At 43.4% G+C, this 27,618-nt stretch overlaps 1 protein-coding gene across 3 annotated transcripts in view; it reads left to right on the forward strand.

Moving 5' to 3' along the window:
* Positions 1–27,618, forward strand: part of mpp7a (MAGUK p55 scaffold protein 7a) — a 119,856-nt gene that overhangs the window by 16,561 nt on the left and 75,677 nt on the right. For all 3 annotated transcript variants that reach the window (XM_070853157.1, XM_070853158.1, XM_070853159.1), the window contains exons 2-3: positions 11,850–12,018; positions 23,413–23,531. In XM_070853157.1, coding sequence (XP_070709258.1) covers positions 11,982–12,018; positions 23,413–23,531 — 156 coding nt within the window. In that variant the 5' untranslated portion in view covers positions 11,850–11,981. The remainder of the gene's footprint in view (positions 1–11,849; positions 12,019–23,412; positions 23,532–27,618) is intronic.

Genomic DNA, 27,618 nt, shown 5'->3' on the forward strand with positions numbered 1-27,618 from the left:
TCTAGTTAACACAGCAGGTTTATGTAGCAGCTTCTTTATTTGAAAGGCATTTACTAACATCGTACTACGAGGCCCTGAAATCCAGCAGTTATCTCGCAAGAGAGAATGTCAGGTTTTTCCAGCTTTGCTCAGTTCACACACACACACACACACACACACACACACACACACACTTGAGCTTCCCATATGTTATCAGGCTCAGTGTGTGGCTCAGCTGTTGGTTGCTGCAGCCCATCTGTCTATCTGTCTTGTGAGTCCTGGTCAGGGTCAGGTCTGGGTCGCCTCGAGGACTTGCTTCATTACTCTCTAGGGGATCGTGTGTCCGCATAGAGGGGGAGAATGGACAAGTGTAGAATAGGGTGCAGAGCGGTAGGAGTGTGAAGGGGAAAAAGGGGAAGGTATGTTTGTGAACCGGAGATGATCGGACTCCAAACCCTGGTTCACGCGTGAGGAAAAGACAGTTAACTAAAACCCTCACGGTTGGTTTGCTTGAATATGAATGAATTTGAGCTTGATGTTGGTAATGATCGTAGCTAGCATCCTGCTTACAGAGGGGAAAAAAAAAACAAGCACGTGTGGGAAAAGGGTAACCTTGACTTTTAGCCATTCTAGAGTAAGTAACATTAACATTCATTATTGGTGCTTCATTTGTGTCTCTTCTCCAAACAGTGGATCTTTGTCTACCCTGTGGAATTCGAACCAAATGCTCGGAGTACTTCAGAGCACAGAAAGCTCTGGGCTCGTCTTGCTGTTTGCTGAGCCCAAGTTGCTATTTGACAAATCTCTTCCACTCTTTTTTTTTTTTTTTCTTCCCTTACTGCTCTTTTATTCACAAGCAACAACATATTTAAACCTGCCCCCTTTTTTTTTGTAAATGCTTCTTAAGAGGCCTCAACTGTCTTTGGGCTCTGAGTGGGAGGGCAAAGGAGTTTGATTGAGGACAGGGCTGCATTGAGGATGTTCAGTAGTTTGGAATCCTCCTGCCAGAGTGAGTAACAGTGCAGAGAGCCTCAGTCACCTCAGCTGATTAACGCCTGTGTTTGTATCCTAAGCAGGAGCCTGTATACTGTGGCTAAAAGGAAGATGTGGCTCCAGTGGGTGGCATGGTGGCCCCCCAGAGAGACAGAAAGTCTGAGATAATGCCAGGAATTGAGGACTGGATGATAAATGTGCTTAAAAATGCTATTATTGTGCGGGCGAAACACATTTCATCCAGTTTTTGAAGAAAACCCATTGGAAAACCTCAAATGTGGCTTCACGTTTTTCTTTCTTCTTCTTGACTGGTTACACTGTATGTTTCCCAAAACTTCCTTTTCCGTCCTGTTCCTGAGTCCGGTGGGTGGCACCATCAGCCGGGTGGCATCTAGTAATTGTTTGTTTTCTATCATAAGCAGCTCAGCACCGGGATTATCGGTCGCTACAAGTGATGTGTTTGTGTCACAGCAGGAGGGCTGGCTCACGTCTTATCCTCCAAGCAAAACATGGAGGTCGGGTCTCTCAGTTCCAGCGTCTCACTCTTCCCCTCAGAGCCGGCTGGAGCACCTGTGCCGTTGGGAGAGCTGGGGTGGGGGGGGGGGGGGGGGGGCTCTTGCTGCTTTATTGCCAAGGTCAAAAGCAGTGAAAGCACAAAAGCACAAAAGAGAAGGCTCAATGCTGCTCGAATACCTGCGTGTTGCTGAGGAGCTGCAAGACTGAGGGCCGGAGCCAGGCCATCACCGCGGACGGAAATCATAATGAGTTCCGAGAAACAGAGTAGTTTATTTAATTTAGGTGTTTTCTTGAAATCGGACAAGTCTATAAGTCTGTGGCAGATTACGGTTACGATTACGACACCTGATTTAATTTATTGTAGCTAGTGAAGCAGCACAAAGTGGACAATGATCCCATTACACTCGTGTTCAGGCCTGAACAGTTGAGGATCTTTTTTTTTTTTGAAACTGTCCAGTGAAAACGCAGCATTTCCTAAAAGCCACCTCTCTGGGGATTAACTAAATAAAAGCCCTATTTTTAGATTGCTCTTTCGCTGATGATGATGATGATGATGATGAACGTCTACCTGCTCATATGGCTGCCGATTTAACACGCACCTTACTCTGTCTGTGATCTCTAAACCTCCCCGAGTAGACGAGGGGCTGTCTTAAACTAAAGTGTTTAGCGTTCCATCTCCTCAGTGTGATGGGGTGTATTTTTGGGTCCTCATTGGTGTAACGTAACCAGGTGACAGACTTTGACCCTCTTCATCAAGCCGTCTCTCTGGCCGTCCTGACGCGCTTGCTCTGCCATCTGAGCTCCCATCACCACCACCACCACCCCACCCCCTTTCCCTGTTGGGCCCACACTGCTGGTGGCACATGAGAATTCCCCTTATAGGCCATTAATGAAGTGAGCAAAATGCTCATCAGTGTGCAGGATTCTTTGTGTTTTCATGGTCATAACTTTTGCTCTGATGCTTCCTGTTTTAAATTCATGGAACACTCGGGTGTCGTACCCTGTAGAGCCGCTACTAGTTGCAAAGATTGGATGACACCATAAACAAGCATTTTTACCACATTATCGCCGCCACTTGATGACGATGTCTGTTGTGTGAATTGTAACAATTTTGACAATGCCTTCACGTTTCACTTCACGTGTCTATGACACAAATACCTGCGAAACTGATGACACTCCCATCAGCATCAGCTATGCTTTGTGTTTGGTGCCGAGTACAAACTCACAGCTGCCCTGCGTGGCTGTAGACTTTTTATCTTGCTGATGTGGATCTGTACTGACTGGGATATCTTCCAAGGTAAAGACGATCTATTCGGTGTGGACTGTTGGACAGGCTGTGCCGTGGAGACACCGTTTTTTCGAAATGACCGCAAACGTTATCAAGAGCTTGCAGAGCAGAAACATCAAAGATGCGTCGGTCAGTATGCGGCTGTTTCTTTGACTTGTGTCTCAAGCCTACAATTTTGCCACAAATGCTTGTTTATAGTCAGGAGGGATTATTTTTAGTGGCAGTGATGAGTAAACACAAAAACACTATTATCTTTATCCCAAAGTGGGCCAAACGGCTTCATAGTGTGCGGAGGCCGTCACTTTTTCCAAAGAGCAAGATTGAACAAATGTGAAATGATGAAATGTAATTTGCTCGAATGAATTTGAATGCACAACATTACATTATTAGTTAAGTTTACTGATAGGTCATAGAGCACACAGTGGGCCAAGCTGATAGTGAAGCAGCAGCACCCTCTGCTGGATCACAGGGCAAACTACCATGTGATCAGAAGGCCTGTTGGGCTCATAGACTTTACATTTAGAATTTTCAAACAAGTCATTATAGTACGAATATGTATGCATGTTGCCCCCCACGTTCAAATGAATGTTCTCTGTGTCGCTCTTTCTCAGTTGTTCTACCTTTACACACACGACATCATCTCCTTCTTTCTCTGCTGTTGGCTCTGCCCATCCTATCGCAGCCTTCCTCTCTGGATCCCTCGACCAGCTCTAACAATCATGCACTGCAACCACCACTGACTTTTCCTGGGAACACGCACAGCGGCTGTGCACGTGTGTCCACGTGTAGAACCTCGGACCTGACTAAGACCTGACTTTTCCTCGTTGGCCTCTGTTGCATCACTGTTTTTTTAAAAATTTTTTTTTTTATCTGTTTTGTCAAATCTGTTCCTCTCTTCGTCTGTCGGACCAGCTGTCTCTTTCTGGTTCTCCCTGCCCCCCCCCCCCCCCCCCCCCCCCCCCCCCCACCAGAGTGCTCCAGGTAGAACAATTCACTCCAGCAATATCGGCTGAGGATGTAGGTTACCCAGAAACACTGGCATTTAAAAAGGACTTCCAGATTAGTGAGGCTTATGGCTACCTGCTGCTCTCTGTCTGTCTCTCTCTGCCTCTCATTTGCAGGTGCATGGCTATTTGCAGCTTAAATCACTCATCTGAAAATCCGTCATCATCTAATTAATGTAAGTGGGAGGTGGAGTTACAGGGTACACATATATGCTCTTTGTATAGTGGATTAATGCAGTGACCTCTGTTACAATTTCAATCAGGCTTCTGCGGGGCTTACGCAAATCAGTATAGCACTTACATCGATGATATTTCTTGATTAAGCAAAGTGTGTTTTATCTTTTTTTAAATTTTTTTTTTAATCCCCTGCACCACCATTGACTTCACTCTATCCTTCCTCTGCCTCACTATCCTTCCGGTGAGTTTATAGGATAATTAATTAATGTCATATCTTCCATTAATTGGTCATTAACGGGCGAACCTTCAGTGTGAATGTGTGTCTGTGTGTTTATGCGTTTGAGAGAGAGACAGAGAGAGAGACAGAGAGAGAGACAGAGAGAGAGACAGAGAGAGAGACAGAGAGAGAGACAGAGAGAGAGACAGTGGAATGCGTGAGTGGCGACTGACAGTGACTGTGGTCTCCTGTCCCTGTTAATGGGTCAGAGAGAGACAAAGAGCTGTTGTGTCTGCATGGGAACCAGAGAGCAGGGATGGGAGGAGGACAAAGGGGTAGAAGAGGTGTTAAAACAAGGAAGTACTCGAGAGAACAATGCAAGTGTGCAACTAATGATTATTTTCATGAAGTCATCTTTTTCAGAGGTAACATCTCAGATATTAGGTTTATTATTTAAACCCTGTGTGTTTCCCACTGACATGCCGTTGCTTAATATTTAGCTTGATTGAAGTATTGCTATACCATCTCTTAAACAGTGGAGTCTTAAACAGAGTCATGGAGTTGGCATACTGTGAAATCTGGCCTATTAAAACACCTCCTGTCAGTTAGAAAGCAGCCGTTGTTGATAACCGTAAAGGTGCTGACGTCATAGAAAGGTTCTACAAAATAGTTTTTAGTTCTCAAACTGTATTGTCATATGATTTTTATTTTCTGCGTGCACCCCAAACTCACCCCCCCCCCCCCAATAACAGAACATGTTGCTGTGTGTATTTAACAGCTTGCTGTCATTCTGAGTTGCCTCATCATGATTTTAGTTATAATGGGCCCTGGCAGGCAGTGCAGAGATTTCTGGTGCCCATCTTTACTGGCACCCTGAGGCATATCTGAGGTCGGAATGGGGACAAAGACACACACACACACTGAGTTCTGCCCACAAATATACACACACAAAAGCAACCATTTAAACTTGCATCGTCTCCTACTCGCCATAATTGTTTTTTTTTTCTGCACAATGTAGATACAGCAGAGATTTAGTGAGCTGATTGCTCCATCTAGTGGTCACTTGTTGTCACTACGTCTTGAAAGGACGCTGCAACTGTGAGTAGCATGACAACATGATATCTGGGCTGAGCGTTATTCCTTAAAACAAACAACACGACAATAAATAGAAGAAATAATAATGAATTATGAATTCAATTAGTTTTGTCCACCCTAATATATTTTTGCCAATGGTCTCCACCATATATGCACACTCCTGGAATGACATTGTCATAGATGCACATCAGAGGGAAAGTCTGGGAGTTTCTCAGCAAAGTTGTGGTCAAAGAATAATTAAGGAAATAACTGATAAAATGACATTTTTGATCTGGTCACTGTAGAGTGCTAGGACCAGATATGGTTTCAAGACCCTATGTAATAAAAGCCAGATAGCAGCGACCCTTCTGGAGCGTTTAACAATTGTTAGATTATTTCCCAATAGTATAACATAAACAGCTGGGAAAGACGAAATACTGTTAGATCCTGTAAGCTTCCTGGAAAGTGAAATGAGTTTCCCACATTGGTTAACACTGGTCTCTGTTCTTTTTGTTTACAGTTGAGTTGTGTGAAGTAAAAAAGGGCGTAGCGTTGTAGGCCTTTAGGCAGGAAAAGAAAACTTGAGTTTCAGGTCCGTTCAGGTGAGTTGATACACCTGGTGGGCGGATGTCTTCCTGTAAGGGAGGATTTAGGTTTTTCGTGCCCTGTAATAGTGCAGTGTGTGCCTGCTGCTGCATGTGAGGCGGTGTTTGTGTTGCAGGAAGTGTCCTGGTAAGACCCTGCACAGCTTTTGTGCCTTTCTTCTGGTTCTTGTCACGATCTGCAATAGTATATCTTCATTTGTTAGATCAGGTCTTATCTGCTTTACTCACTAGTAGTTACTAGTAGTTAATAATGATTAACAGCCTAAATGATCACGGATACAATGTAAATAATGCTATAAATAATACTTAAAATGTAAATAATTCTATTACACTAGAAAGTCATAGCGTGTCACCTTTTATTTTGTAGGAGGGCCCTGACTCATATTCTTCCGTATCAGTTAGCTTTGAAACAAACTTTCCACAGCTCTTGTAAATTCTGGACGGATCTCTTTTTAAAAGGCATTTTCTAAGTAAAATGAAACGCTCCAGGCAGTTGTGACTGAATGCGGAGGGATGACTTCATGCCTCTGGAAAGACAGGTTGACCTAAACAGATTTATATGTGTGTGTGTGTGTGTGTGTGCTAACAACACACATGTACATACACAAGAGCAGATGTATTTTATGTGGAAAGACTGGACGCTTATGAGCAACATGTGGCAGAGTGCTGATTCCGAGCTGTCAAAAAATCCCACCTGAGACTCAGAAGAGAGCCGACTTTTCCCATTTCTCTTTTAACCTATCAAATTTGGATGAAGCCATTCTTGTTGATAGAAGTTTTCTTCGTCACGGTTTTATAGATTTCATTGATATTCCACATTTGCTCCCCTAATCTGTTTCCATATGCTTTTTAGTCGTACGCATCCACTTCTTCCAATTGCTCATCATTATTACTGCTCCTCCACTGCAGTCAATCATTCCAGGAACATCAGCCGTGCCAGGCACCGCTGAGTCTTAATTTAAGCAGCCCCAATCCCTCGTAAAGCTAACAGCCATTAACGAGAAGTCATGTGGCACATGCTTGAAAACACAACCCCGTCCCGCCAGCGTCATGCGCCTCATGCATAATAGGAATCGATGTGGTGACGTTTTGGCAGAGCTGCGCCGAAGCAGGAGAAAGACATTATTCAACGATGTGTTTTTCCATAGAAGGAACAGAAAAAGGCAAACAGCTGCATATGTGGGGGCTTGCATCCACAGGATTTTTGATTTTCTTTTCTTTTTTCTTTTTTTTTTTTCTGGAAACAGTGTTATAATTTCAAAGTGCATGTGGATGAACATTTCCCTCGACCTGCAATTATGCATAGCCCATTGAAATGTAGTTCCACTGTGAGCCTGTGTGTAAATGAATGTTCGCCTTTCCCACAGTTGGATGCGCTGCAATTACTCTCTTATGGTTGTGTGCGTGTGGCTGTAACTCTATCTACTTCTGTCTGTCTGACTTTGCACTTTGTGGTTCCTACAACGAAATATGATGTAGAATAGCTGAAATACAAATTGATTTTACATCCAGTCTGTCTTCACAGCTTACCAATACCCAAAGCTCACCAATTTTAAATGCCAGTGTTTCTGGACTTGAAGTAAAAGAACATCATTTTCCATAAAAGGAACTTTTATTTTCTTTTTTTAATCCACATGGTAGTGGACCTCTCTTTTTCTGTCTCTGCAGCCTTGTCGAACCTTTCCTCTCTAAACGGCATCATTGAATGTGTAATCAAATTAGAAAAGTTGCCAGTTTGGAGCTATATTATATATGCAATGTTCTTGCATGGCTACTTGAGTTTATATAAAATCTGACATTTGGAAATGTTGGCTGACTTTGTTAAATTCCAAATAAATATTGTTTTGGTATCACTATCTTAACCTAACCTTTTCCATTTTACAATAACCAGACCTTACAAACTGTGACTTCTGGCAGATCTGGAAAGGTCAATGCAGCTTCTTGCAACAGGTCAAGATGCATAAAGACAGAAGCAGCAGCACATTGAGCAACAAAGCCTAGTATCCCTGGTTTCACAAGCCACTAAGATAAATGCAGAACCTTACCCTGTTGGAAGAGACCATACAGAACTGGTAACCTGAGCAGATGACACACTGGCTGCCAAACAGATCTTCTATCATCTCACCAAGGACCAATGTAGATAAACTCATCACATTGGAGCAGATCAGCAGATGTGAAAGCTGGTGTATATCTTTGGTCCTTAGAGCTGTAACCGGAGCAGGTGTGACAGGGGTGGCTTTGGATGGGCGTCTGTCATGTGATGAAGCGGATCAGAGTCATTTAATGGCGGCCCAGTAAAAACTCCAGCCAGTAGCTGGCTAACCTGTCATATGATGTGGAGCAATTCAAGACCCCAAACCTCAGTGGCACTTAGGGTTTCAGTGGTGCTGAATGGCAAAGTTGACCTCTGCGGTGTAGAACTTCCTGTCCAGGCCCAGATGGAGGCAGCATGAATGGAGAACTGTTCCACCCAGTGAACCCTGCGAACACTTGGGAGCGTAACGTTTTTCTCCTCGTTTCTTTTCCCCGAGTAGGATCTTGTAGTCTTGTGATAAATTGCCTTGAACTGTGAGCAGTTCAGGCAACCCTTAAGAGGAGGCGAAGAAGCAAAAGAAGACCCATAAAACGGATGTAAACGTCACAGCATGCTTTCAGATTTTGAAATGGCCCTTTGACATGACAGGCCTTACAGTGTTTTTCACTGTCCCTCAGTCTCCCTCTCACTAACTTCATCAACATCTAGGTGAGGATCCACCTGCACTCCCTCAGGACTGACGGGCTTGTTTCTGAAAAGAGAAGAAGAGTTGGGGCGGCTGTGGATCAGTGGTGGAGTGGGTCGTCCCTCAATCAGAAGCTCGGGGGTTCGATCCCCAGCTCCTATGGGTCAACATGTCGAAGTGTCGAAGACACTGAACCCCAACTTGCTCCTGAAGCATGGCTTCAGTGTGTGAATGAGTATGAAAGAATAGTCTCCTCCAAATTACATTCCTCCTGTGTGAATGAGGATCATCCCAAGCTGTTTTCCCCTTATACACTTATTGAACCTTAGGTTTTATATGCAGAACAAGGCCAAGCAGACGCAGACAGCGTCTCCTGATATCCCTACATACGCACCTCTGTTAGGGAGAGGTTACTGGGGTTGCGTCACAGCTGGTTTTTGAGGGTGAATACTCCACACAATAGTGAAAGTTCCCACTAGATGGTAGCAAAAGCATTTGAAGATGTCAGACTTCTCAGGGGTAGAAGGAGGAACATATCATTGCAATTAAGCGTATCCCATCTCCTGTCCACATGGCAAAGTGTCCCTTTACTCCTCCCATGACCATCTGATATTGTGTGATCTGAACAGACACGGTTTGAGCATTCTGACAGTGGGGAATGTTTCTTAAAGTCGGTCAGTTACGATCCTTCTGGGCCTTTTAAAAAGTCCCAGGTGTTCCCGTCTCTGCGACATGCTTCTTGGCTCGCAGAAAGCTGCTCAAATGGAAAGACGGATTCTTCCTCAGATTGGGGAATATGTTGTCACTCCCCTTTGGATGCAACAGAATTGTTAGGACTGATATTGCAGTGCGGCATACCTTAAGAGTATTCACGTCCCTTGTCTCCTGTAGTCTGTCATTCCAATCACAAAGTCTTATGACAAAACCGTACTGTAACTCCTTCTGTGAAACACTGAACTGATTTAGCATGGGTCAGTTCTCTTGGCGCGAGCTCAGTGGCTGTTGGGTTTAGTTCCCTGTTCAAACTGGCCTGTTGGAGAGATTTTGTGGTCAGTGCTCGAGATGCTGCTGCCCTTCTCTGCTGCTCCCCTTAACCTATTTTATTAAAGTATGCAACAGCGCTGAACTTCAACTTCATTTCAATGAGGTTTTTCATTTGTGTTCGATTCTCATGCAAAACTCATGCAAATGACCCACAAATCTGGCCCCGAAATCGTTGCTGGCGTGACATTGTAGCAGGATTCTGAATTTGTCTCCCAGATCTCCTCTCGTTGGAAAATCGATCCTTTCCCCAAGTGCCGTTTGATGAATGCACCATATTTTGTACATCTCAATACAGAAGAAAAATACCTTTTTTCTGATATGCTCATTAATGGGGTGCTTACCTGCTCACCAAGGCATCTTCTGGACTGCATTGTCTAGATGCTTTTTCCACAAAGCTCCACCTGGGGTCGACGAGGCCCTGAGGTAAGTTCATATCACAGTATGTCAGACGGGCCGTGGTAGCATTTTTCTACGTGGGCTGCCGTCTTGGCAGACATGAATCTTGACCTCTGCGTGTCTACACACATGCAGGGCAAAGTGCCAGGAAATAGTCACTCCTGTGCAGCTGTCAGTGCGGGGGCTGACTGAGAGTTTCTTTGCAGAGAACACATTTGTAGTGAATTTCCGGTCCACTTTTCGACCCGCTGAGATGGACATGAAGTCACAGCATTTGAAGCTTCAAATGTGTGTGGCTGGCAGTGCCTAATAAGCGAAGACTGTCCCGATGAACTAGAAGGGCGCAGGAATCTTGGCTGTCCGTATCGCTGGCCGAGTGGTTCTAAATCACTTTACAACACAGAATGAAACTTATCTCCTTGCTGGGGTTTATTTTAGGCATTTGCTCTACTGTAGAGTGACTTAGTTTGACTGAGCCACAACACATTGGAGCTGACATAGAATGGATTGTCCCCTTTTTAGAGAAAATTTCTCCCTTTTTCAGAAACTATTTGTGCTGGTGGCAGGATTTAGCTGGATCTGTTTCTAGTGGTCTTTCAAAAAAAAAAAGAGGCTATGATAAATGTCGTATGCATTGAGAAGAGTTTGGGACAGAGTCGAGGCCTCGGAAGGATGGATGGCCTGGGGTGAGGGCATAAGCTGAGACCCCTGAACTACCACCCTGTCCCCTCAGGATGAAACAATTGTGAAGACACATTTATGGTTTAAGGTCTTACAAGTTCCCACCGATTTGCATTTGCCACATTATAGCACATATGATCCTCTCTTGCAAGTCTTTCAGGTGTCTGAAAGTAAAATGCTGTGTCAATTAATGTCCCCTTTCAAAGCCATTAATAGTGTCGGCTAAGTCGGCGCTTGATAAATAATTTTTTTTTTAAATATTGAAGCCATGTGACTATGGAAGGTCTGCCTGACCATTTTTCTTGGTTCTGAGGATTCACTAAACTTAGGATTTGAATGAAAGTTTCAAATAAAGGCAGGTCTATAGGGAGGCAAGTATAAATCAAATAATGTCTCAGTTCAGTAGAGTTGAAATAGAGATTCAAGTCCTCCTTTTTCTGATGCAAGTCTCCAAATCTTCAGATCTTCATGAAGAGCGTGTTCGGAGCTTGTCGAATTAATAAATCAACAAATCGTTTTTTTTTCCCCCGGTTGGTTTTCGGTTTTATAGCACGCTACTGTGTGTGTCCACACCTGTTTATTCACTGCAGAGGGGGATTTCAATAAGCTACCGACTTTTTATATGTGTTCTACATCCCCTTTCTTCATTTCCCTGCTCTATCTGGCTTTCCAGTTGAGCGCCATTATTTACGAAGCGATGCTTTTCCACGCCTGTTTGATTTTTCACAGGTCTGTTGCATGTGTTTGCTTACTTACCCTCAGTGGATAAAGTTTCCCTTGTTTCCGCTGGATGCCGAATAAAGTGTGGAATAGCTGAGTGCATGTGCATATATGGGCGCCGGGTGAGGTGATATTGGCTCATGTACAAAGCAGGATGTTCAGCAGCTTGTGTCAGGTTGTAAACACACTGAGTCAACTGTGAATGTACTGTCAACACACGCAGGAACACACAAACTCAGCGGGTCATTCGCTGTCAATTGTTGGCTCACCTACACACAAATACATACATTTGCTAGTATGGTAGGTATCCATATCCATGGCTACGGGTAGCTTGAAAGACACACACCAAACAGACACAGTAGCTGACTGACACACACGTGCATGTTGCCATTCTGCCATTTGACAAGTAGGCCCTAAAATCTTGTTCTCTTGCAGGGCTCCATGGCATAAAGCCTGTCCTCAGATTCAGCTGGTCCCTGGGGAGAGCTGCCGAGCAGTTCACTACTCTGACGCCTCGCTGCCATTTTCCACAGCCTGAGGGGAACCAGGAAGCAGCCGTCGGGAGCCATGCCTGCCCTGGCCACCGGAGCCGGCCACGAGCCAGGTACAGATGTTTTGGCCAGGAGCACAACAAAACACAGAACCAGTAAAACGCTCTTATAAAATGTGGGGCTTGCAGCAAATAATACAAAAGAATTTTGTTACTTCGAGTCATGTTTCTGTGTCTATCATCGGTGCACAAACAGAAGAGAAGTAATGCAAGTGTGATCCCGGCCTTGAAGTCTATATATTTTTATGGTTGTGTGCATCGTCTCCGCTCTCTTCTGAGGAGCGTGCGTATGGATGAGCGTGTGATGTCAGAGTCGAGCTTGTCGATGCCGAGACAGCTGCCAGAAATCACCACTTCTACCCTCAGTCTGACTTAATGGCTAGCTACATCATCAACGCATTCACACACACACACACACACACATGCAGAGGATGCAACCCGACAAGAACAGGATAGCAAAAGGACGACGGACATTAAGCCCTGCCCTGATGGATAAAGAGTGTGTGCATTACTGTGTACAGACTTTTTATAGAGTTACTGTAGCCCCCGTCGTCCTGGAAAGTTGTGCAGACAAAGTGGAAAGCCAGACCGTCAATTACGATGAGAGTCATTTTGGGCAATTACCGGCAAGGGCTCGGGTTTCCAAATAAAACACGTAAAGACTCCTCCGGCCCATCTCCTCTGCTTCGCCCCTTGATGGTCCTGTGAAGCTGTGTGTGCAGGTGAAACATGATGAACATTATGGATGAACGTCAGGTCGCCGATCTGGTGAACCCTGGTGAGGGCCCAAATAGCTGCGGCAGGCCGGACTTTGGGACTACCCAGCATTGTACCAAAGGTTACACAGAATACTAGCAGCATTACTCCTGGTATCTTAAGAAGTGCTGATGATTTCAAGAGGTGGTACAAAACTGCATTCATGGTTCGCTTCAAGACCAAAACCTTTCAGCTACAGCTGCTCTTGGTCAGACTCCGTACATGGATATTTTATAAGCAATCACATCTCGGAATGTCTCTTTTTAAAAGCACAAATGACCGTCTATCACACATATTATTATATATATCACACATTTGATCGGAAATATTGTAGTGCTGTCAAATTTGACAAATTAATAACAAAATTAACACGTTAACTTTCACACATTTGAAATTTAGCAAAAAAAAAAATTGCAATTCACGACTGCATTTTTTTGTTCACTTCCTGTGTCATGGCAGTAATCGTCTCGACATGTACTGCTCTTGATCCAAACTTAAACCCCACGCTTTCATTTTCTGACGTAGGTAAAAAGTCTTTTCGGCAAACTAAGAAAATAGCAGATTGTGACCTCCGTTTGCCGTGGCTCCTTCAAACTTCGCTTCATATTTAATGTGATATTTTTTCCAGCCTGTGTGTACCTGTATACCACCACACAAGACCGTGGGATAAGAGGTAGTAGATAGAATAGCAGCCCTTCAGATCTTACAGTGGCTTGTCTCAGTCTGCCTTTGCTCCTTGATGCCATATACTATGAAGTGTTGAGTTTGCCCTTTAAGCTGATTTTAATGGCCTTGACGGTTATGAAATTCAACTGGCTCCTTACCCTAAAGGCCTGGGTTTTCTTGTTTCTGTCTGTGTATATGAGTAAATACACCTCTCAAGCTGATAGTCATGAAGCCTTGATTTTTTTTTTTTTTGGAAATCTGTAGCTCACAGGAGATAATCTTTGTTCATGGTTAAAAAGATGTTATTAAACAATAGTATTTTCATTTAAATATACTTCCTTTGTGTTGACTCTACGTGAATTCTGTGGGTCTACATTTACCTTTTACATTTACCATTTTTACGAACTTTGTGATATTATTTTCAATATGGCTCTGTTCCTTTTCTTTGTAATAAAAAAAATAATAATAATAACAATAATGGCACCAGTTTGCAAGTAAGCATTTTTATTAATAGCAGAGGATTTGAAGTTGCGGTGGCTGCAGTGTAGTTTCAGTTTAGAGGACTCAGATTTGGCATGTAGGCAGCAGCGCCTCGGCAGACGAGCATAAATCCACAGAGACAAACAATACCTTCTTCACATCTTGTGGCTGCCAGTAATTCCAGAGCCCGTACATTATTTTGCCAGTACCATAGCTTCTTTTCTTTAGCAGCCCTACCATCTGCAGACCTCTCATCACCAGTCTCACCACACACACATGAAAGATGAAGTACTGTGCTTGGGCTTTTAACATAATGGGGAAAATATTATCATTAATTTAACTGTTCTTTAGTAACAACTCTCCTATTTCATCGCCAGATTTGGGCAGGAGACTGTAAGTGTGTGTGTGTGTGTGTGTGTGTGTAGATCATATTAAAATGCTCATTATTGGAGTGTTTGGAGAGCAAACACGTGGGCAGACAAATGGAGGGCACATGTAAGATCATACCATACCCCCCCCCCCCTCGTCTCAGCCCAAATAAACATCAGACCTCTGTGTGAATTAGATTCTAATTAATGCAGCTAAAAAGTGTGAAAGTAAACTTGGAAAACAATAAAATATTGGAAAACGTGGCCTTAAAATATGACTGTGGGGAACGCTGGAAAGGCTGTCCTGGTGATTAGGTTACTATAGACCCACTTCACTGTGTGAGTTTGAAGGTTTTTTTTATAAATGGTTGGAAGCAGATTTAATGTCAGGGCTTTGGTTGATGATGCTGGCCCTGCTTTTGGTGTTTGAAACATTTTGTCTGATTGTATCCAACCCCTACTCTCCGTGCTTCAACATCCAGAAAACCCTGCCCCACGCTTTGAGGACGCTGTTATGTGACATTTTATTGGCTGCTTTTCTTGGGACCTAATACACAAACACACATTAATTCACATTCTAACAAGGCAGCCAAGAAGAGACAGAAAATTAGCTTTTAATTGTGCAAACACTTCACAGCCTGCTCCACAGAGACGCTCAGGCAATAAGTCAAAACATTTGCTCAGATTAACCCGAACACTCTGTAACCCCCACCCCCCACCACCCTACCACCACCTCCAAACCAAAAGCTATGCAGCTGCTTTTGTGGTCATTTCTCACCGCCAGATAGCTGCTTTTTAGTTATTTCTCCTCCTGTTCAGCTGTGATGGAGTTTTGTTGTGAGCTCAGTCGGGGACAGATAACTGTTACGCCTCCGCTCAGTTTGGCTCGGCTCATCTCGGCTCTCTCAATTCATTTCTGCTCCCACTCGGGGATCTTCAGACAGACAAACCCAGCCCACTCCTGTCTGCTCCACACCATTTAATCTCCCTACTGAACTCTATTAGCTCTATGGTTCAGTTACAAGATTTTTTATTTTTTTTTACAGTGTGGGTGTCTGTGTTTTGTTGCGTTCTTATTGTGGCCTTCCCTTTGTCGTTTGTTTGTTGTCTCTCACATCAGATAATAATCATGATCAAAACATACAATTTGGTTGTGATGATCGAGGCTCAGAGTCAGTTCAGTAACAACTTGCCCCATCACTTGATAAGAGCTGTACAGTAATGGCAGCTCGCTGTCAGCTTCCTCACTTGCTCCCATTGAAGACCCTTACACATACAACATCTGGTTTATGCCATTCAGAGGTCAGTGAGCTTCCTGGAGTGAGAGTGGGCGTTTGCCTCCTCATAGCCCCATTTCCTCCCCTGCTCCTGCTGTTATGTGACAGCAGTTTGGCGGTGGATTGGTTCATTTGTGGGGGAGAGGTAGAATGGGGTGATACTGGTGTTTTAGAGCGAACAACTTGACTTAAATCTCTCTTGGATGATAGTGGGCGATGCTTTGCCATCTCTTGTTTCACATGTGTCAGATGAGTCTAATGAAATATTTGCTTACATTACTGCAGCCCCTTTTTTTGAAAAAGTCTTTATTCACTGATATTAAATTAATCTTATCTGTCTGAATTACGTAGAACACGACCCATACGGTGTGGTGCATGATGCTGCCCTCCAGGGATGTCCATCCTTCCCTTCAGCATAGTCGGTCTGTTTTTCCCAAAGATTGCATACAACTGCACTATGTGTCTTGAGATTATGGTGCAACTGAATTTTTACATTTTGTCTTCACTTGTCCACTATGCTAATTTATCAGTGATGGCCTTTTTACAAGCTTCTGGCAAGGGTCCTGAAGATGAGTATGATGAAAAGTAGGCAGCCCCCCCCCCATTTTTGAATTTGAATACTACTAATAATGACATTTTCAGTAGGGTGTGATTGACAAATTGGCCAGGCAGAACAGAACAGAAGCCTCTAAGAAGAAGTAGTATAGAAATGAGATGTGATGGAATTACATACTACAGAGAATTGAAACAGATGCTTATGGACGATGTTCGTCCGTTTATGTTGTGTGTATCAGAATTTTTCTTTTAAACTCAAATATCAACATTGATGCTAGCCTCAAATGATCCGTTATGTTATAATTTCTAGTCATGACTGACTAGGCTGATTTTCTAAGAAAACCCACATTCATTTCAATGAACTAAACTCTCATGATCATATATGAAATGCAGGTCATTAATTGAATTACGTATAGAAATATGTTCCTATTAGTTCTCTTGTACTTTCTACTTGATTCAGTAAACAAGGTACTCATTGGTTTGAGTAATTAACAGGTCATTGTTTGAAATCGGTTGGTTTTCACTGATTGCCCTGTCCAATACTGCCACTGAGTCAAATTCGGTCATGCGTGGTGCCCCTTAAACCACACACCTGGGACCAGCCCAAATCCTTCTACACACACTCTTCAACAAGCACTTCTAAGGACCCTGATGCCCTTTTATTAACCTTATTAAAATTAACAGTGTTATTCCAAGCCATATCTGCGTGTCCTATCAAGGTTTACAGCCCCTGCACAGCACTTAAAGATAAGGGTGGTTCAGCCATGCACAGCTGCGGAGGAGGTTGGCGACATTCACATGAAGGACTACACATGGAAATGTTTCGATGGGACAACGCTTTTACCAGATACGCTAATAACTTACTGGCTGCCTGTGTGCATGTTTGTGCAGGAGCAATTGATGAGCGATTCCAGCCATCTTTTTCTCTCCAATCTTGAACACCCTCTGTTGCAGAAGGTGATGGCTCTATAACGATACTGAATAACGAGACGCAGATATTCCTCTGGTGAAGTTTTGTGACTTCACTGTATTGTTGCTTCCACACACATGGTCTCCAGTGTAGGACAAATATATTATTCAGAAATTTGTGTTTCTACATATGTGAGTGATATGATAAGAATACAGTCATATTGTTTTTTTTTTCTTCCTTAGTCAAGGTTAACAGTACATTTTTCCATCATGATGTCAAGAAACCAGAGCATCTGGCCTTGGCCGGTTTCAACTCATGGAAGACATTGGGTGGGGTTGGAGGAGGACTTGGGGGGTGTTCCTCCGGGAGCTTCGAGCCATTTGTCGTGGTCCCTGGCCAATAGCCGGCTCTGTGCCGCAGTGCCACAGTATCCAAACACAAGGATTTAGAAAGAGTTCCATCAGAACTAAAACTTCCACATCATTTTAGCAAAAAATGAATAAATAAAAGCACAGTTAAAGGAATGATAACTTGTGTTTGTTTGAATATGAAGAATTCTTTTGCCTCAACTGTTCCCTTCCAAAGCACACTTTACAGACCATGTGCTGTGTTTGACAACCAGGCAATGGGATGTTGAGTATTAGCTTGCAACTTTGAGACTCAGACAGCGTAAATTGAAAGGTGTAAATTTACAAATTTTCACAAGTGCTGCTATTAATGTATGATCAAAATGAAGTCTTTGGGGGGTATTGGGATGTCTGCCCCTGATATCCCACATAGACTTGATAGAAATAAGTGGACAGAAAGTGCAGGTCTGTGCCAAAAGGTCTTGCTGCTGTCCCATTGCCACAATAAGTAGAGGTGGCAGGTCATTTGGATCTGGCTGGCTTGTTGTGGCTTCTGTGTTTTCTCGACCATATTAGAGCAAATCTAAGCTCAGCTGACTAGGACTGGGCCAAACGGCAGCCTTTTAACTCCATCTGGGGAAAGAGAGGTCCTAAATGGCCACTGCCAAACGCAGCCTTCCTATATACCTCGGACCTTTACATCCCACCACCCAACAAACACTTGACTGGTACTATATTCTCCATCCTCCACATCCTGTGAATCTGTCTTTATGTATGATACTGTCTCTGTCATCATCTTTTTTTTCTGATATAGATATTCCTAACCTTAAGTTTTTTTCTCCGTGTTGAATTTCTCTTCCTCATTATCCTTCCCTATATAATTTGTGAGTTTTTGGGAAGTGGAGTTGGAGGGAAGTTTAAGTACTTTTACGTGGACAAGATACCAATTTTCCTATAAGTTACTTCATCCCAGCCCTGTCGCAGGTGCTTTCACTCAAGCCTCACTTGTCTGCAGTGTGATTGTTAAAGTTGTTCTAGCTGAAAACACTGCTGGCTCTTCAGGTTGCTGACAGATCCTGCCGACTCTGTGCTTTCAATTAGGTTGATTAGACTTGTGCTTTTGTCCCGGGCTCTGTTTTCAATGTGCTGACAGCCCTTTTGAAGTGTAGAGGTGTGACGAGCATGGAGCAGAGGACAGGCGAGGCGCTTACTACGTGATATCCAATGTCCTGTTGCTTGGCCTGTCCAGGCAACTTTGATAAGGTCCTGCACCCTGGATTCTTTTTGCTCCCCCTGAATCAGGCCTGATCTCGGCAAGGGTCACAGATTCTTTGTAGGCCCGGAAATGACGTACATCCAGAGTTCAGCCTGCGGTAATGAAACTGTCCATATATGATCAGAGTGACGGTTGATTGCACCTGGCCCAGTCCACTGTACTTCTTGAAGTAATTTTTCCATGCAGTGGTGCCCTAACTAACGTCTTGCAAAAGCCACTCTCAGGTTTTTCCTAATGGTGGAGTTGTTTAGAGGCTGTGTCACTGTAAATATCATTGAAGATGATATTGGAAGGCGTAGTCCCCTGACCTATGGAGAACTTGTTTGGTCTGTGGAACTGGTAATGGGGGGGCTTGTGGGCTTGAATGGGTTGTGGACACCTGCTGTTACATTCATGGGCTAGCCTTCCCTCCATGCTCGTCCATGGTTTGCCACTGTTCTGTCCCAAGTAGGATGCTGCTGGATGCATCTCGTAATTCTATATAATTTCATGTCTGCTAGGTGCTGCACCGGTTAAATGGTCATTTGATCCAGAAAAACCAGGGCCCCCATTTGCATTCCATGCTCCTGCATGCTACTTCAGTAGAAAGAAAGTGGTCAGGCACTGATCCTCGGTCAGAACAGAAGCTGCATGGAGGCACGGGCGTCTGTCCTGTCCTGTGTTGGCTGTGAACAAGACACTTCTCTTTTCGCTTGGCACCTGACTTTGGTAAAATCCATCCTCCCACCCACTGTCTGTCTGGAGTGTCTCCCTTTGGATAAAGTCATGTTTACATAAGTTCGTTAATCATCATCACTGTAATTGTTATTTCTTGCTGTTGTAGAAAGCCATAACTCCCCGGGCTTTTCACAGTATTTATTCTCATCCTTGTCTCCAGTCTCATCATTCTGTCTGTACACACACACTCTAATCAGATGTCAGTATATCTCTCTTAATTCTTCTCTAAGCACTAAGTAATCTTTCTCTTCGAGGTGTCTTGGTCTTCCTTTGCTACACTTTCCTCCTCTCTTGGATAGAGAATAAGGAGCTAAATCAAGTGAATTAGGCTACATTCTGCAATTGCTTCTTTTGCTGCCACCATTTTCTATACAAGGCAAGGCAATTTTTGAAATACTGACCTGCTAAGAAAGCTCCCACATGTTGTCACAATTCTGTTCCTCCAGCAGTGTGCTGAGGCCCATGAACATTGTGCACTTTATATGTTCCTGAAAGATAAATGAGGTCTATAACTCATTCAGCACCTGGGAGAAAGTGCAGAGGGGAGGAAATTGAGTCGAAACCAGCATTCATTTCCTGTATTTGGACAAGTTCATTTTCACCAGACAAGACAGTTAGTTTGTCTTTCTATATGAAGTTCATTTACAAGATGGAATTGGGCTCCCAGCAAACCACGCTGTACAGTTGAACACGTAAAGTTATATGACTGATAAATTTGTCTCCCAGCAGCCCATGCACATGTGTGGCGTGTAAGTAAGTTGTGCTGAATTTACAATTTTGAAGGCAAGGGTCATGTGGGATGGCAGGGGTCTGGGATATTGTTTTTGTGTTTTACATAAAAGGAATCTGTTAAAAAACACTGTTATTTTCTTTAACCGCTGTAGAGGTATGGGCATGAGAGGGGAAATGCTGTTTGGAAGTTAAAGTGGTCACTTCCTCCATATGGGAAGCTTCAGAGGCCTAGGCCTCTCCAATTTCTCTGAGGACGGTTGCAGCCATCCTGTTCAACATCATGCTGGTCTTCACGACCTCGAGGCTGGGCTGGTCCAGCACTAGCCACAACAGAACCTAGTGGTCTACTACAAAACACTGCCAGCTCCGCAATTCACAGACACCGCACGAGAGGGTCCAGAATAGTCTGGCCAAAACAAATCAAATGAAGCCAGACCAGCCCTGCAAGAAACAAGTCCGTCTACCCTTTTGGTGGTGAAGGTTTGGCGCAATCATGTTCCCTTTCTTCTTCTACTTTCCCCTTCTCACATTTTGTCTCTCACTGTCTATGCTGGACACGGTTTCTGATGTTACAGATATACGCATGTGCCTATATATCTGGACATGGATTTATTTCTCTCCACTTTTTTTTATAGTGTCCACACACAGTGATTTTTACCACCATTGTGGTTGGTTTTTGGCTCATTTCCTCTCTTTCTGCTTCCATTTTTCCTCTGCCCTTGTCCACCCATACATTCTTATATTTAATTTCAGCTTTGCAGAGTCCTTGTTTAGCTCTTGGCTCTCGTACAGCTCTTTTTGTTGTTGTTTGAGACTTGGTTTTCTCAAGTTCACGAGGTTCAGCCTGACATAGTGACCCCAGAAGGCGAGCGCAGTGGGCAGCTGGTCTCTTATCTTATTTTTCCTCAAATTGTTATTATTTCTGATAAGCTAATAGAGTTGATGTGTTTCCCATAATATGCCATTGGCACACACCGCATAGCCCGTGCAGGTTTTCCCCACATGGATAGGGAGGAATTGTTGTCAGACGGACTGAAGAATTGAATCATTAACAGTGTAGACAGGCGGAACAACTTTGCACCTGGGAAAAGAAGGACTCTTGCTTTCTTCTTCTTTTCCTTGTTCCCTTCATCTCCTCCTACTAGGATCATAGCATTGCCAATAGTGATGACATTACCATACCTAACCCACCCACCCCCCCACTCTTACCATTCCTACGCCCCTCACCTCACCCCATGTCTCTTAAAATTTTTATTTAATATATAATGTGAGATGTTCTTTTGGGAGTTCCAAGTTGTAAATGGTTGAGCAGACCAGCTCCCTGTTAGTTAAAAAGCTGGAGAGTTTCTGGTGATGAGGACCACAGAACCAGCCATTAGCTGATCGAGACAAGAGAACAATACTACACGCCAAGCTTGAGTAAAATTATGGGGGTTGTTGTAATGACTGGTACACATCTGTTGTGTGTAAAACCTCTTGTTCAGTGGCGGCCACCTCATACCTCACTGCTACAAGAGTAGCAGTGAGGTATTTACAAAATTGATGTTGTGAGCTGAAGAACAGGGCAGGGTATCATGTTGTATCCTGTGCGTCTGCTCAAAGATCTCTGAGACTCGAGCCCGAAATCACATCCAAATGGAAGGGTTGAGAGTGGCAGATGACACTCCATACGTCTGTAAGAAGCAGCGGCAGCAGCAGCAGCACATGAGCTAAGTTAGTCTGCCATGGTTCTCCTGCCAAGTGGTCTGAGCTGCCAGCACACACTTGCTCTAACCCAGACAGAGAGCCCGCCAGTTCAGTCAGTCATTCACCAGCCAACGACGTCAACCATTGTTTTCAGTCACTCATGTTAAGCTATGAATTACTTCAGTTGCATCTGTGGTGCTTTTTTTTTTTTTTTTTTTTTTTTCCTCCCTCCTTCCTCTCTTTCACTCCATCCTCCGATGAAAGACACTCCGAGAGCCGCCAAGTCGCTCAGGGTTGTTTTGACATTTCGATGGCTACTCTGCGAATGTGTTTAGAGTTTCTTCACATGATCAGTGGCAGTTCAAACGGTCTCAAACACTGTGTGGTTGTGTTTGAGGAATTTGAATCTGGTAGCCTTTTCTGGCGCGTATGTCAAGGGGTCTTTGATGCTTATAACCTAGCTTGACTCCAGTCTAAATGGGCCTGACCTCCAATGTGTGTCCTGGTTTAGTGGATCGCAGCTACGTTGAAGACAGAACAGAACAATAAACAAGTATCTGCTGATACTCTCCATCACTTGTTGCCCAGGACTCTGTTGTGTTTGGAAGGAGCACTGCTCACTTGCTGGTTTTGTTCTCTCACTCTCACTCTCTCTGTCTCTCTCTCTCTCTCTGTGCTTCACCTCCCCTCCGCTTAATCATGAAACCATCAGCTTTCCCAGTCTGGTTCTCTGTAGATAGAAGTTGAAATATTCATTCCTTTTTATAAGCCAGGATAGAAACCCCCAAAAAGGCCTTACAGATTTGAGCACGTGTCATTCTGAGGGGATTTATATTCAGCTATGAGACTGCTGATCTGTGCAACCTGTTTCTCACACTGACACCAACAAACTTTGCTCAGGCTATGGTGTAGACCTTTTATACGGGTATGCTGGATACATTCAAATGTCCACTGTCCTTGGGAGCTTATGTGTCACTTCTTGAACAGCCAAGCCTGTTCACTTCACTTCCTCAAATCCAGTTGCCAAATGTTTGCTCAGAACAGTTCAATTCCAGTTGAGGCTTTCAGAATACAAAAAAAGAATTTATACTTCTTCCAGAACTTCTGTTCAGCAAACATGCACTTTACCCCACAAATTGATTGTTTGCAGGCAAAAAAATAAGATGTCTGGATGGAAATCCTCCTGAGGCATGTGCGCCATCTGTTTGGTTGGGGTAAAACAAAAACTCATATTGAACTTTTCAATTGATGAAGAAGTGGAATTCGCAGTTGCCCAACATGGATTTTAGATGTCGTTTCTGAATGAAGACCGCAAACAACAGGAAAAGCTGTGACAATTGTGGGAAGTATAGGCTGGGGGGGGGGGGATGCTTTATCACCTCTATGTTTCCTTTACCTTCCAGTGACTAGCAGAAGAGTGGCATTAGAGTAGTTTTCCTGTTGGTTGTCGCACTGTGAAGTGTGTGATTTGCTTTGTTTTGAGTATTTGGACGGGCACATCTGAAGAAGAGATAAAGAAGCAGGGATGATGATGTGTGTGAGCCTGTCAACCCCTCGTATAGACATTTATGCGTATGATTAGAAATGCATACACTTCTTGTCTTTTATTTCGCATTAATCCGCACATGTATGCATGAGTTTCTTGCGTTTGACTGGTTTCCTCTTCCCCCGTCGGCAGGTCTGTATGAGCTGCTGGCAGCTCTGCCCTCCCAGCTGCAGCCCCATGTCAGTCGCCCTGAGGACAATGCCTTCCTGCAGGACATGTTTGGGGAGAGGAGCCTCCACTCGCTGGTCAAGGTAAAACAAAAAAAAAAACATTCAGTTCTTTTAGAGTAATGTGTTCAAGTTCTGCTTAGTGGTTCAATTAAGATATTTTTCAGATTAGAATACTTATGTTGCTGTTTGCCAGGACATTGTAGTTGAATAAATGATATCCATCACAGTTGAGGCACTTCAGTTTTTACAAATGCATACCATCGAGCTAGCGATTTGTTGTAAATACTTAACAATTTAATAATTCCGCTCTGTGTGTGTGTGTGTGTGTGTGTGTCTGCTAATCACACACTTTTTCTTTTTACCATAGTACATACTGATGCTGCCCTCACAAAGAACATACTTTCCATGCAGTAGGCATACAGATGGGACTTTGACACTCTTGCTCATACATCTGTAGCAGCTCATAATGCAAAATCTTAGTATTCTTGAAAAAATTATATCCTCAGAGACACGAAAAGCCATTCACTATTTTTCTGTCTTTCATTTCTCAGTATTCAAATGTAGCATTATGGACTGCAGTGTAAGTTTTCCTGGTGATTTCTTTATGGAGTGTTGTATTAATGTCAGGGTTTTCTTTCGCAATTTACTTTAAAGATTAGAGAGGCTGCCTTTGGTATTTGTAAATGTTTCCTTGTACTCAGTAATGTCACTGCAGCAAATAATGTGGCACATTTAAGCCGAAAAACTAACAGCTGTAGTCACTACGGTATGCCAAAAATACCGGAATGTTCTCCAGTTGCCTTTATCGGTATGGAATCCAGCATACTTTTTAACTTCTGAGCTGTTCGGACCCACAGTCTTCTGCAGCAGAAGATCTGTCACAATGACTGAGCAGCTGAGAGAGCACAGATAGATAACAGCACATTGACAGTGCAGTGATCTGCACCTGCGTCTCTGCATGAAAATATATCCAATAACAAAATGTGCCAGCAAAAGACAGCTAACATGCCAACTGGTGAACAGTTCAACAGAAAAAATAGTAATAGAAATTGTGCACGTTAACAAAATAATAATCAATGATGAACAAAACAACTGTGAAAATAATAATGACAGAGAAATGGATATGTAATGTTACTGTCAGGGTCGGTGAGGATCTAAGTTTGATTAATGTTCTTTGTTCTTCTACACATTTGGAAGATCACACTCACACAAAATCCAGGTAGATAAAGTGAAATTATTCAGAATAAAGCCACTGTACTCCAGATAAATCCTGAGAATCCACCACAGCTGTCAAAACGTTAAAACATTTTATTTCAGCAGCTAAAGGTTCCCCCTGTTTCCTGAGATTTCCCTCTGTCCTGTCAAATTTACTTCACAGCTTTTAGTTTTGCCGATTAAATGTCCCTCATCATTTGCTGCAGTGACATTTTTGAGTGCATGAAAATGTTTACAATGGCTGAAAAGCAACCTGTCTAATCTTTCGACCAAAGGGTTAACTCGTACATCGATACGATACGCTAAAGAAATCACCTGGAAACATTGCGCTGTCGCCCAGAGCGCAACATTTAAGCGTTACTAAAAAAAAAAAAATGGTGAATGGCAATTCAATTGATCTGGGATCGGGCCAATCTGTTCAGTTAAATTCTGTTTACATCTATGAGTGCGTACTACGTCATTGCCAACGTAGCCCACCTACGAGTCTGTGACTGGAGCTGCACGAGGTACAAACGGGGAGAACAGCTCCTAATGCACTCGTCAAGAGCCAAGCTATAAGCCCTGATATTTTCACTGACAGGCCCATAGAGGATCCATAAAGCAATGTTACAAAAACACTTAAAACACTGATCTCAGTCTCTTCCATGTAGTGAGGTATACAGCTTATTAATTAAACAGTGTCAGGGGATTGATACTCAGTGTCAGCTGATACCTAAAGCGCTTGTATCGGAATCGGTATTTGACTTAAAAAGTTGGATGAGTGCGACCGTAACCAGCTCAGTACTCTGTATGGACTGATGACCAAAGCCCAGATATCGGAATGAGTACTGAGACTGAAAAAAGCAGAATCAGTGCGTCCCTAATCGGAACATTTTTAAACCCCCCATCAATAGTTCAGAAATTATGTTCCAGCCTGGAAGCAAAAAAAAAAAAAAACCCCAACATTTAGGTGGCATCAGAAAAGTGGATGCTATTCATCTTACTTTATTTAAATCCAAAAAGTTATAAAAGTAGTTAGTTCATGGTTAGAAAATATTAAAGTAGGAAATAGCCGAAGTTATTACAACCTCAAGCCAGACAGACGATATCTATTTTAACATTGGATTTGATATCTCCCTAAATCTATGTCTAAGTCTAAGTTACCCGCCTTTATTGTTCCATCCTTCCTCTCACGGGACAGAACAGGATCTGAACCCTGTCTGCTCCACCCCTGAGCCGAGCTCTTCGATTCACATAAAAACACGCTTGCAAATTTGCTCGAAGAGTGTTTTATCCAGCGTTCTACCCCGCAGTCTCATTCATACATTAGTTTTTTTTTTGTCATTCCAACAGTCTACCCAGATCTTGTAGCTCCTCCTCTGACGGCATGAATTGGCATGTGGTCCGGTTACTGCCTGTTTAACTAGATAGCTGCAGAGCACGAGGGAGAAGATGAGCACACTTGATATCTTTATACGCTAGCAGACAGACAGAGGTAATGAATGAAACACATTCTGTCTGTCTGCCCAAGCTCATCTTCAAGAGAGATTTTCTCCAGTCCACAGGCAATCCCCTTCTTCACCTCCTGCTACTGACAAGGGAACAGAAGGGTTTTCATCGCATGGGGATTTGGTAGTGCAATTAAGCTTGTTTGTCAGTCACTATTCAACCAGTAAAAACATATATCTATATAAGAACTGCTTCAGCTCCCTCTGAGTGAGAATGCTTTCAATTCACCAAGAAAAAAACCTCTCTAATTCCAGGAGCTACATCTGACTGTATCCCGTCAGAATGGTTTTAGTTTGAAAGAATGCCAAACGGTGTTTTCATGTGCTGGCATGATGTATTGCCCCCTTTTGGTGGTCTCTCTTTCTCTCCTGCCAGAATCATAATGTCACAGAGATGATTGAGAGAGAGAATCAACATAATTTTCACCCCCTCCCTTAAAAGAAATCTTTTCTGTGTAAGCATGTTTGTTCAGGATCCAGGGTTGTAATGCGCCACTGCGAGTGTGTAAAAGTGTCTGAGTTATGGCGTACTTCAGACGCTGAAGTAAAACCCTGATGTCGGGACTTGAGGAAACCAGATGAAATCCTTCTGGTTTCTTCCGATGCCTGGATTGTTATGGATGGCCAAAGAATAAGGCATCTTGAACATGGATAATGATGGGCAGGCTCAGGCTCTCATTTCCGCCGGCCCCAAAGAAAACACTGCATAGTGTGGGGCAGAGCGAATGATGCTAATGAAGGTGGCATTATGTTTCTGTGATATTTAGCCAGGCGTAAGGGTGGAGCACCCAAAATTCACCTAGCCCTCTAAACCACCCCTGTTTATGCCTAGCTTAACTTTCAAGCTAAACTCAAAGGGGAGAACGGGTCAGTGCTGCTCAGACACAAAGTGCTGTTTCTTCACAGGTAGAAAGCTTTTTCTCTTCAATGTTCTCAATCACTACCATCCAGGACCCCAATAATTAAGATGTAACAGAGAATGTGAATGGCAGATAGCTTGTGATACAGAAAGTCTTTTTTTTTTGTTGTTTTTTTTGTGAATTTTGATTCCACACAAAAGCCACGGAGGAATGGTTGGGGCTAAAATGGACCATGAGATCATCGGATGGATCAGTGCATCAACAGAAAGCAGGCATTGTACTGGACTGTTGTGGTGAAGAGGGAGCATGAAGGAAGGGGAATCCCTCATTTTAACTACCAATCTTTGAGTTTTGTGTATTTACAAAAAGAACTAGATTGTGGATACTTTTCTTTACATGGCATTTTGAGGCTCACTTTAAGGGATGATGTGATGAGCTGGAACTCCTGCCCTTTTTCCGTTGAGAAGAGCCAATTGAGGTTGTTCAAGTATCTTAATTTGATGCTCCTTTGTTAGTGTGTGTGTGTGTTTACGAGAGTATACACGAGGACCGATCAGTGCATCCCTCATCAGATAGTCTAAACACCAATTCTGACACCTGAGCTTT

Source organism: Pempheris klunzingeri, chromosome 21, assembly GCF_042242105.1.
Source record: "Pempheris klunzingeri isolate RE-2024b chromosome 21, fPemKlu1.hap1, whole genome shotgun sequence".
NCBI lineage: Eukaryota > Metazoa > Chordata > Actinopteri > Acropomatiformes > Pempheridae > Pempheris > Pempheris klunzingeri.